Source organism: Vipera ursinii, assembly GCF_947247035.1.
Source record: "Vipera ursinii genome assembly, chromosome: Z".
Classification (NCBI taxonomy): domain Eukaryota; kingdom Metazoa; phylum Chordata; class Lepidosauria; order Squamata; family Viperidae; genus Vipera; species Vipera ursinii.
The window spans coordinates 82897864-82910719 of NC_139517.1; the positions used below are offsets into that span (position 1 = coordinate 82897864).

A 12856-nucleotide genomic window follows, 5' to 3' on the forward strand; every position below is an offset into this window, starting at 1 on the left:
GATCAAAATAAATATATTTTATTTTTTGCCAAGAGAATTCATGGAAAAAGGTAAACAGCATATGAACATAGAAAGCATTGTTAAACAATCTCAATGTACAAACAGAGCCAGTGAAAGTACATCACAGATTTGCTAGAATATATATAAAAAAAATCCACTAGTGCTTTTAATGAAACCTAAAAAAAACCTGACACTTTAAAAAATTGTAATCATTCTACCATATTTTTCACTCTGTTTTATGGTGATTAGCAAGGTGAAAGAGGCAGATTCCAGCATCTGTTTCTAGGTGTAGTGCCAGCCCTGTGATGCCACAGAAAAAAAATGATAAGACTGAGGAACACTTTCACTAATGCCACCGACTCAGAGGTAGTGATTATGCCTGGTTATTATTTCAACAAGTTTCCCTAATAGCTTGTGAACAAGTAAAATAACATAACACTGTAAAGTGTTTTTGCCTTGAAGGCTATGAATGAAGTAAAATTTCAGTATTTTTAAAAGTAGAGAAGTCAACAAAGTAATAAACGCTTTGCATATTTTTAAAGTGACATTAACAATAGAACAAGTTACGTTCAAATAGCTGAGCTGGCAGTTACACTCCCACAAAAGTTACTTCTGCTAATACAGTGAAATTCTTTGATCTTTTGCTGGGAAAGAATTAATACACTGAGGTCTTTAAAAAGAGCAATGATAAGTTTTCATCCTAACTAAGACTGCGTCTTTTAAAATGTTCTTATCCAGACAAGTATGTTGTCCATTTCTAAGGGATGTCTGGGACATTTCATGTACACATTTAAAAAAGGAAAGCACCAAACATCCAGGATAGAAGTACATATTCATATATTTTATATGTACAAAGTTACCAGAAATGGTATAACCACAACTTTTAAACCTCCTCCTCAAGATCAATTTTGGACATTCAAAAAAGGCAATAGCAACATATCAGCTTGTTTATTTCATGAAATCACAGATTCGGAGCACAGTCCTACTAATATAGAGAAGTAATGGAACTTACTCCCAGTGTGTGTGTGTGTGTGTGTGCACATGTATGCATGCATACATGCAAACACATGATTCTAATTTTAGTATACTAAACATGTTTCAGATTAAGCTGCAAGTTACTCCTTTCTGTACTTGTACGCATACTCATACCTTTACACAATATAGATACATATGAACAATACTTGGTCCTTTTGGGTTGTAAAAGTCCAGAAAACAAGCAGTCACAGAGTGAATATGCCACATCATCCTTGTACATCAAGAGTTAGGAATATCCTTGAAGAAATTGTCTTACTGCACCAATGGAGACTGAGTAATACTGCTATTATCTACCAAGCTTGGGGAAATACTTGGACTGTGGTCTGCTGTGGTTACTGTTGAGTTTGGTGTCAATGGTTCATGTCCTTCTGAGTTCTCCAACATTTCTTGGATAAGAGGTGGCATAGATCCAGGGATTTCCATTTTCAGTGTAATAACACGTTCAGCACCTTATGAATTGTTCAGCCAAGGGTGAAAAAAATGTAAAAAGTTAGTAATTGGTTTTTCACCTTATTACATGGATTACTGCAAGAAGCCATGTCTAGGTTCAGGTAACAGCAACAGGAAAACTGTTCTGACTAGAGTGTTTCTTATCTATTCAGAGCTGATGACTAGGACAAAGTCAATGAACAATTCTAACGTATCTTTAGCTATATCCTCTACTGATTAGCTGAGCTATATATCTGTGCATTGGTAGTCATCAAATCAGAAAGCTGAATGTGATGTCTCCATTAATTTTTTCCAGCCACCTCAACTCAAAGAAGTTGGTAATTCATTTTCCTACTTCACTTTTTGACTCTTACCAAGTTTTCTTTAAAAAAAATACTGCAATCATGCATCTGAATTATGGTGTTACAATCACAGTGAGGTACATCATCTGTATTTGCTTTTATCTGACATATTCATGAGTGAGCTAAGCCAGCTAGAGAAATAGGATATTTAGAGATAACATCATTTAGCAGAACTTCCTTAGGATAGCATTTTCACAGAAATGGGCAAAAGATTCATGATTTATTGGGGAGTCAAAAGAATGATAAAGCTTACTGGGGAAGAAGGGAGTTTAACCAAGTATAATGTGCTTATAAAAAGTGGGAAAAGGGACACATAACTAAGTCAGAATATCAGCAAATAGCCCTAGCCCACAGGTCGGCAACCCACGGCTCCTGGTGCGCGCGCACCTCTCTGAATGGGCGGAGGTGCGCACGCACCACTCCCAACGGAAGGAGGTGCGCGTGCACCTCGGAACGGGCGGTGGCGGTACCCGTTTGGAGACCTGCTGCCATTTGGAAAGCTGCCATGGCCCGTTTACAGAGCTACCGCCTTCGGTAGCTCTGCAAACAGGCCGCGGCAGCTTTCCAAACCAGCGGCAGCACGTCTCCAAACGGGTGTTCGAGCGGAGGTACGTGCGCACCTCTCCAAAGGTTTGGAGAGCTACGTGTCCACCTCTCCGAACGAGCGGCAGTTTGGAGATCCCGGGGGGTGGCTCCGGCAGCGCCGCAACCCAGCGCCCATCAGCAGGGAGACCCGTTGCCGCCGGCGTGCATGTGCGTCCACATAAAAAAGTGGAATTGCGCGCGTGCATCCACGCACGCGCATGTGCAAAAAACATTTTGCGCACGCGCATGCGCAAAAAACATTTTGCGCATGCACAAAATGTTTTGGTTTTGTGCTTGCGTGGATGCACGCATGCGGCTCACACTTTTTTTAATGTGTGATGGAACCAGTTCCCAGTGGCTCTTTTGCTTTTTCAGGTTGCCGACCCCTGGCCCTAGCCAGCAAAGATGAAGTCAGGAAAACTAAGACTCAAAATTAACTAAGGTTTGCAATAAAAAATAACAAAGCTTCTTTCAACATGTAAAAAATGAGAAAAAGTCAAGGAAATGATTAGTCCATTAATGGGAGAAAATGGGAAGAAAGTGAGGAGCAACAAGGAGAAAGCAGAACTGGTACACTTGTTTTTTGCATAAAAGGAAAATAACAGTCCAATCTATCAAAAAACATAAAAAAGGTTAGGATGCAATTGAAAATAAGCAATAAAATGGTAAAAGAGCATCTGTTCACTCTAGATGAGTTCAAATCACCAGGACCAGATGGATTACAACCCAAGGTTCTGAAGGAACTGGCAGATGTGATCTCAGAACCACTGAACCATATCTTTCAAAGATCCTGGAGCACTGGGGAACTACAGTACCAGGGGGACAGGAAAAGGGCTGATGTGGTTCCCTTCTTAAAAAAAAAGGGGGGGGAATGGACTCAGAAATCTACGACTTATCAGCCTGACATCAATATCTGGGAAGATTCTGGAAAAGGTAAGCAACAAATCTGTGAACACCTAGAAGCAAGCAAAGTCATAACCAAAGCCAACATGGGTTTGTCAAAAACAGATCATGCCAAGAAATCTTATGGCATTTTTTGACAAAGTGATGAAATTAGCGGAGCAGGTAAATGCTGTGGATATAATTTACTTGGATTTCAGTAAGGTATTTGACAAAGTAGGCCACCACTTACTATTTGATGAGATAGAAAAATATGGTTACACAGCATTACCCCCAGATAACTGGCTGACTAACTGCACTCGATGTGTAGTCCTCAATGGAACTGATCTACATGGAGGAAAATAAGCAGTGGGGTACCCCAAGGCTCTATCTTAGGCCCAGTACTCTTCAATATCTTCATCAATGATTTAGATGGATAGACAAGGAATTCATCACATTTGCAGGTGACACCAAGCTGGCAGGAATAACCAACACTCTATACAATAGATTTAAGATACAGGATATTGACAAACATGAACATTGGGCCCTGTCTAACAAAATGAAATGCACAGGTATAGTATAAGTGGTATATAATTCAATAGTAGTAATTGTGAGAGAGATCATGGACTCCTAGTGGATAATCAGTTAAATATGAGCCAGCAGTGTGCTGCAGCTGCCAAAAAAGCCAACACAGTGCTAGGCTGCAGTAACAGGGATAGAATCAAGATCACGTGAAGTATTAATACCACTTTGCAATGCCTTGGTAAGGCTACACTTGGAATACTGCACCCAGTTTTGGTCACCATGATGTAAAAAAAGATGTGAAAACTCTAGAACGAGTACATAGAAGAGCAACAAAGATGATTAGGGGATTGGAAGCTAAAACATATAAAAATGGTTGCTGGAATTGGGTCTAGTTTAATGAAAAGAAGGAGAAGGGCAACATGATAGCAGTTGCCTTTACCTGGCTCTGTATGTACATTTAATCCTATATGTTACTACTTTACTTAAAAAATCATTCTGCAATGATAACTTTTTGATATTGATGAGCTTTACATAAATCAAATTTATATAAAGCTCATCATGTTTATGTAAATCAGAAATTTACATAAGTCAAGAAGTTCAGGATCAATATTTTGTTTTCATTAAGGGAACTGAATTTATGCAAACATAACAAACGTACCTAAGGAGTTGCTATAAAGAGTCAAGCTATTCTCCAAAGCACCTGAATGCAGGACAAGAAGCAATGAATGGAAACTAAGGAGAGAAGCAACCTAGAACTAAGGAGAAATTTTCTGACAGAACAATTAATCCGTGGAACGATTTACCTCCAGAAGTTGTGGATGCTCCCAACACTGGAAGTTTTAAAGAAGAGAATGGACAACGATTTGTCTGAAATGGTATAGACCTCCTGGATCCCTTCCAACACTGTTATTCTGTAAAACCTACCAATGCCTTTCTAAAAATGTACTTCTGTAACTCTTTTAGCATTAACCAGCTGGTCAATACGTGCAGTTCTGTTTGCACATCTCCATCTTTCTTACAAAGTTATCTAACTTACCCTTTGCACTGATACTGCGCAGATCTGTGATTTTCATTAAGATCTTTGGAAACATATGAGGTTTGCTGGGTCTTCTTTTTCTGATGTATATTTTGAGAGCTTCTAACAATGGCTCCTGTAGTTCATCTACTTTTGCTGGTTCTTCAAGGTCCTGACGGTCTGAGAAAGCATGATAGTTAAAATAATGTACCCAAACATCAAAGTGTTATAAACACATTCTACAATGGCTCCTACTTTCCCTTGTTATTACTTGTTCTGGAGGTTTAAAACAGTTCAATTCCTACTTGTCATCCCTGTGGTGGGTAACACTCTTTGCACAACTTGTTTGATTCTAACTGATGAGGCTGCAACTGATGAACTATTTTATTTCTTCTTTTCCAGTTGTAGACCATTGCACTGCCAAATGTAAATATTTATTTAAAGTCCAACAGTAATTATCCATAAAATTTTAATTTGTAAAACAGTAATATAAAACAACAAAACAAATTTAAAAGGTTAGTGTACATTCTTTCTTTTATCTTTTATTTCTTTCGTATCCCTGATCCCAGAGCAAAATTGCCTTTGGGTGCCAGCAGGTGTCAGCAAACGATTAAAGGAAAGCTGGGTCTATTGCTTTCCTCCATTCATATTTAAACATTGAAAGGTGTTGTTAATGTTTCCTCCTTAATGTATCTACCACCAGATTTTGCCTAAAGGAATATATGAAGAAATATTTAGATTTTGGCTGTGCTTTCCTCTACTTCTTTCCAACATTCAAATAATTCTTAAGTACTGGTCATAGCAATCCAACTTTGTTTACATTTCATTATCACCTTCTTTATTTCTAATCCCTTTAGACAGAATTCTCTGTTTCACAGTTACCATACCATGACCCCCTCTTCTCTTTTTTCTTCAGTTACCACCAGATTTCATTTCTTGAGTCTGGAACATTAAGAAGCCAAAACAAATAGAAAAAACATGACATACAGCCTGATTACTTGAGGAATCACCTATCTCCTCACTGCATCTGCTCAGCCAGATTAATTCAGGTTCCTTCACTTAAGCAATGCTATGTATCCGAACCCTGAAAGAATGCCTTCTCTTGATGTATCTGACCCTTGGAAAGAGCCCTTGTTTTCTCCCCTTAGCACTGAACAGTCTACACCCTAGTAATGTTTCAAGAGAACAGATCACCTGGCACTTATTCAAGTCTTTGGTGGGGATGACTGAAGCTTCCTTTTAACTTAGGTTTGTTTTGTTAACCCAGTTGATTATTCTACTGCCTCACCCCTTTTTTTGTTTCATTGTTTCTACTGTCACATTTTAAATATGTGCCAAGCTACAAAATTGCAGCATATAAACTGAATTGGGCAACATATAAACAAAATATATAATAACAAGGCTTTCCTAATATCTGATCACAGTAAGACAAGCAATGTTATTTTTGAGCAATATCTAGCAAACTTCCTCCTCCTTCCTACTTAAAATCTTGTTGGCAAAATCTAGAGAATGCTAGCCTATACAACTCATTCCACAATTAAGCTCATGTCATTCAAACACACCTCCACAAATTAAGCAGATGGCACTAAGCAGGCCAGTTTCAGTGTCATCCATTTCCAACGGCAGAAGCTGATTGGCAAATGTGAACACAAGATCTGTCAGGGGACCAAATCCAGCATTATGCATCTGAGTTCGGTTTAGCGTAAGGCCATCAGAAAATGTCATTGTGTCTTGTTCAGGGGTGTATCTTGTGCAAATACGGAGGATCTGGGAAAGAAGGAAGAAAGAAAAGTTATGTCAATTTAGGAAGGGTAAAAATGACGAGTTTTGAAAATAATCCTTATTGTCTCCATCAATGGGTTTGATTAGACCAAAATATCTCTCTACAATTTTGGAACCACCTCTTAGCTAAACTACTTTTTAAAAATTCTATAATGTACATTATAGAGTTAAAACTCAAGTATTGTGTTTGTTCATAAATACTTCTTTGAAGCAAAATATTTTAGGTGTTTGGGGCCAAATGCTCACTTTTTTTTCCTCTATCTTTTTCATATCACAAATGTTTTAATCACAAATATGTATCACATATGACTTAATAAGCAGTAAAAAAAATTGTCTGCCATTATTGCAACTTTTCTTTCAAGTCAAGAAAGGGAAGGGGATGTATCATCGACTAAAATTGAGTGCCCTTGTCCATTCAGGATTGGGTTGGAATTGATCAAGGTCTGTTCTCTATTTGTTTGTTTATTGAATTTGTTTGCCTCCTATCTCACAGTAAAACAATAAATACATATATAAGCAAACAAAATTACAATAAAATTTTAATAAAAATACAAGTAGTAACTAAAAGAATATTATTATGCAGTGCACAAAATACTAGTTAATTTAATTTATACAAAGCGTATCCTGACTGAATGTTAGAGAAATCTTTCCAACAGTAACAGCAGTTCAACCTTAATCCTAACCTGTGACCAAGGAAATAGTCTGATTTCTATTGCTCAGTGTATTCAAGTGGAAACTAGTCAACCCTTTTGTTGTGTTCTATGCAGGATTCCTTACAGCAGAAGTCTCCAAACTTGGCAACTTTAAGACCTGTGGACTTCAATTGCCAGAATTCCCCAGCCAGTTGAAGTCCACAAGTCTTAAAGTTGTCAAGGTTGGAAACCTATGCCTTATAGATCAGGATTTGGAAGTGAAGGCCCAGGTGACTCATTCTAATTTTGAACAGTCTCAGAATCTTTGTAGAATTTATATGAAAAATCACGCAGATACTGGGAATTTGGCAGCTTGAAATCTTAGTCCTCTCAGAATAACAGAGTTGTTATCGGAGGTCTTCTGATCCAAACCCCTGCTCAGGCAGGAAACTCTGTAGCATTTCAGAAAAATGGTTGTCCAATCTCTTCTTAAAAACCTCCAATGTTGGAACACCAACAAGTCACTGAAGGCAAGTCATTCCACTGATTAATTGTTCTCACTGTCAGGAAATTTCTCCTTAGTTCTAGATTGCTTCTCTCCTTGATTAGTCTCTCCTTAATTAATTTCCATCCATTGCTTCTTTCTGCCTTCAGGTGCTTTGGAGAAGAAGTTGACTCCCTCTTCTTTGTGGTAGCCTCTTAGGCATTGGGACATTGTTAATTGTACAGAAAAAAAAGAAGTAGTGCATCCTGCTAATACCTCCTCATTCTGCACATTGTTAATCTTTTTGGAGTTTTCCCATATAGTCCAGTGAAAGAGTCATGGTGTTGTGGGTATATATGAGAAAGGAATGCTGCTAAAGTTGGCCCTGCATAAGAAAAGACCATCTTCAAAATGAAAAAGCCTTGTGATCTGAGTGAGAATGAAATAAGGTTATCTACTTTGATAAGTGCCCCAACTGAATACATAAAATGATCCCTTTTTTTTCAAATTATCTAATTTCCTCACTTCTAAAGCATTCAGGCTTTTAAGAATATACAAAGAGCCCATCCTCTTCATCCCTACATCTCCTAAAAAACCTGAGATAGTAATTTACTACATATTCTCAATCATTATTAATTAGTTTCCAAATAAAATGGTGCATCCTAAAGAACCACTTCATGGCCAAACTGAACATTCAATTCCAAAGAATGGTAAGACAATGGAAACTCTAAAGACTCCAAATACTGATTGCTTTAATTTTTATTTCTAAATGAATACATTGACTTCTTTGGGGTAGCTCATATTGATAAATGAATGGGTTTTTTCCCCTCACGTCTCATATTCATAAGTATATTATTTTCCTCATAATGAGACAAATCTGTATACGATGGTTATTTTGATGGGGTTATATTATGCCTAGCTCACATCTGCTGACAAAATGAAAGAATTGAAATGCTGGGTTATTAATATCTTATGATGAGAAGAAGAAAGGGGTAAATCTGTACAAACTTTTCAGACTTGACTGAAAACAAAAATGGTGTGAGTTAAAACGACAGGGACGCTTGGCTTCAATCCCAAGAATGAGCTCCATATATGTAATATAAGCTGTCTCTTGTTGCTACTTGAGAGGAATGTGGTCTGATTGAGTTACACATTTTTTGCCAGTGACAACAAATACATGTGCCATATTTTGTGCAAGATCCTTTGTGGGGTTTTTTTAAACCTTTGATAGAATCATTGACTTTAAAGCTAGTTTTAGGGGGAAAAAGACTAACAGACTTTATGAACAAATGAAGCAAAAAATCCCCAAATCTTGAAAAATGCAGCCTACCATATGCATTTGTAAAAGAGATGCATTTTCAAACTTTAAACCTTATAATTCCATTATGAAGAATATATTACTTTTTATAAATGTGCTAATGAAATAACTGCTAGCTAATGTGGTTAAAGCACCAGGCTAGAAAATGGGGAGATTGTGACTTCTATGCCTGCATTAAACAAAAAGCTAGCTGAGTGACCTTGGGCATCACTCTTTCTCAGCCCTAAGAAGAAGAAGGCAATGGCAAACCACTTCCAAAAAAATCTTGCTAAGATTGTAAGGGCTAGTCCAGGCAGTTGCTTAGGAGTCCAAGACTAACTTGAAGGGACACCCACAAATGCTTATTAACAATTATAATTAATTATAATTAATATTTATTTAATAATTGATGTTAATTATTTAATAATAATTATAATTAAATATAATTAATAGTGTTAATATTTAAATGACATATCTCCAGGATGCTTTCTGCTTTAGGACTCTTGAACTTTTCTCAGAGCAAATTGCTGGCTGAGCTTAAAGAAACCATAAATATAAGAATTATACAATATAAGACAAAAATGAAAATATTTCTAGGCCAGTTGAAGAACCATGCTTGTAAAAGTTCCATTTTTTCCCAAAGTTCTAAAGGTTATTGTGGAATGTGTGTTTGTACACATACATACTCAGACACACATCAGCAGAAGCCTACAGAAGCTTCCCTTCCACACAGCAATATTGCTTTATTTAAACCCTTTTTTATTTAATGCACTCTACCTTCTATATTAATTTATTTATATAGCACTGCTTGAGTGATTATAAAAAGACCCATCAGTAGCACTTTTTCAGCATTGTCAGCAGATAATTTATCTATGGAGACTTTCCTAAATTAACCAAATGTCTGTCATTCCTCTTTCTACAAAGTTAGTGTTTGCGGAAATTATTTAACACTCATAACCCACTATTTTGACACTTCAAGACAAGTGCACCATACGAAAGAATGACATTCTGCTGCTGATCACAGTATGTATGCAATAGTCCAAAGGTATCTGAACCTTCAATTTAGTGAATTACAGAATTGGTAATAGAGCTTCTCAGAAAGCAGAAGGATTTCTACTTGAGGCTATCCAAGGATCAAACGAACAAGCATAGGTTGAGTTTATTAGTTTGACAATTGATAAACTCTATTTAATGACAGAGACAGCAAAAATGCCACTTATTATAAAAATAAGATTATAATATTCTGGGTTTTTTAAATTAACATTAAGATGCTTTAAGGGTTCAAATAGAAATATGAAACACATGTGTAAAGGAATAACAATAGTAGAAACATAGTACATTTTAGGGAATAGTCCTGGATTTCTAAGATTACTTACCTATATAGTGTCAAAATTTAATATTCAGGTTCTAGGATGAATTATCGAAAGCACTGATTATGTTTATTCTGTTTATGTTTATAGAGAGAAGATAAAGGCTATCTTGAAATATCTGAAAAACTTCCATGAAGATGATGGAATAATTTTGTTCTATGGTGATCGAAAAACCAAACTTGAAACCAATGAGTGGAAAATGTATGGAATATGTTGAGGATCATATATTAGCAAACACTTCCTATTGATATTAGTAGTTACTTGACAGTGAAATGACCCAGATAGTTGTACACTTCTTATTTACCTGTGATGGTCCAGATTTAAGCTCTACATAGTTACTTTTTAAAAAAGGAAAAGCAGATGGAATTTGTTTCTTTGAAAATATCACCTGTTAAAAAGAAGGCAACTTTTTAAATGCCCATGTCTCAAATCCTATCACTGAAACACTTATCTGGGACTTATCTTTGAAAAAATCACCTGTTAAAAAGAAGGCAATTCCTATCACTGAAACACTTATCTGGGACCAAAAAGCAATCTTCAAATATTCCTCATAAAATTGCATCTCTGTGCTTTTAACCATAATTCCCTTGGGTTTTGATTTGCACATGGATAATTAGAAAGACGTGTATGGGTATGCTGAAGGACCAATGTTGGAGAATGCATCTGTAATCAAGGCTAACCTTTTAACTTTAGAGAGAATCCTCCAAGAAAGAACTCTACCACAATTATTTCCCTAATGCAGAAATGAACAATATGAAGCCCTAGTTTGAAAGATGACCATAGTTTCATTTCATATGGTATTTTCTGGCCTGATAACAATTAATTCAGACTTCTCAGCAACCAGAGGAAAGATGGGGCAGGGAAAGAGAAAACAAGCATAGAAATAAAAAGAAATAAAAAGGAGTGATCAGAGGAGCATAAAGAGACATTAAAAAAAAGAATACAAAGCCTACCTAACCCTACTTTTGTCCCCACCCAAACAGTGAGAATGTAAATGATCACATGATGATCAGATATCCACAAGAGAAATGTCTCCATTCCTCCAGAGAGGAAAAGTTGTCCAGAATGCTAAACGTGGCACATATCCACATGAGATATGTTTGTGCCAAAACCTTGGTCCAATCCTGTCTGGCATCCAGAATGGCCCTTGAAGCAAGGGGAGATTATAGACGATCAGGTCTGGCTGCAGATAAATGTTCCAGGAGAATGGCAAGCTTAAAATAGCAAGCAGACTCTTAAGAGTGAAGAGTTGGAAAGAAGTTAAGTTATGCAAACTCTTTCTTAACCTTTATTTAAAAGAGTCATACCAGCACTAATATATTAACCATTTATTAAGCTACTCTGCCTCTCAACTGCAGTTCAACTTCCTTATCAAAAATCTTGGTCAAGCATGCTTGGAACAGTGCCAGATTTTATAAATCATGGCATTACAGCAGCACTAATTAGGGCAGGCATGCAATTGACAATAGATGGCTCTGTCTTGAAGCAAGAGCATACACAATGAAAAGAAAGATAACAAAATGTGAAAGCCTGCATGAAAAACGACTGAGGAGTCCTTGGTGCTTTCTGAGTTTGCTTGTTTTCTTGCAGATGTTTCATTACCCTAACTAGGTAACATCATCAGTGCTAGTCAGGAGTGCTATTTGCTGGCAGTTTATATTCTAGTGTCTTGCCTGTCTGTGTGGGTGGGTGGGGGGAGTCAGGGATTCTTTGATTGGGCTGTTTACTAATGACTCTTTGGCAGTTTCTTGATTGGGGTATTGCTCACTTGATGGTTGATCTGAAGTTAACCTTGGAGCTACTGTAATTTATGCTGATCTGAGCGCTGATTACTGGTGGAGAGGTGCTGGAGTCTTTTTCTATTTGGGGCTAGTTGATTGTCTCTTTTGCATGATCTAAAGATGTTGTTAATGTCTCTCTGTTCTATTGATGGCTGATTTGTCAGAGTGCCAGGCAGTTTTGGATTTGACCTGATCTAAGATTGTCACATTTTCCCAATTGAAACTATGGCTAAATCTGTACATATTTTGTACAATTAAAGAATTTTTGTCACGCCTTTTGACTGCCAGTTGCTGTTTATGGATGCTGCTAGGTGCATCTAGGTGCATAGTAGTGATAGAGCTTGCAAGGAAAGGAAAAGAAGCTACAGTACTTACCATATTCCCCTCCCTAGGATTTTGTTTGAAGTTTTCAACCAAACTTTATAGGTTTATGGCAACATAACATTAATGGTTTTAGTGGGAAATGTTCCTGAACAAACCAAACTCCAAATCTACTTAACAAGAGGCAGTAAGTGGAAAGCAGAAAACAGCCATTTTTTCAAAAGATATGTTTATTTCTTTTTAGAAAAGCCAGATGTTGTGGAATTAATTCTGTATTACCTTTTTTACCTTAAAGCAAAGATAGGGAATGTATGGTCCTTCAGTTGTTGCTGGAGCTTCCCAGCGCTGTTCACCATTGG

General features: G+C 37.0%; 1 protein-coding gene across 2 annotated transcripts in view; it reads right to left on the reverse strand.

Annotated features, from left to right (window-relative positions):
* Positions 1-192: 192 nt before the first annotated feature.
* Positions 193-12856, reverse strand: part of RARB (retinoic acid receptor beta) — a 236036-nt gene continuing 223372 nt past the window's right edge. For both annotated transcript variants that reach the window (XM_083376152.1, XM_083376153.1), the window contains 3 exons: positions 6393-6597; positions 4852-5010; positions 193-1484 (listed from right to left, as the gene is read on the reverse strand). In XM_083376152.1, coding sequence (XP_083232278.1) covers positions 1288-1484; positions 4852-5010; positions 6393-6597 — 561 coding nt within the window. In that variant the 3' untranslated portion in view covers positions 193-1287. The remainder of the gene's footprint in view (positions 1485-4851; positions 5011-6392; positions 6598-12856) is intronic.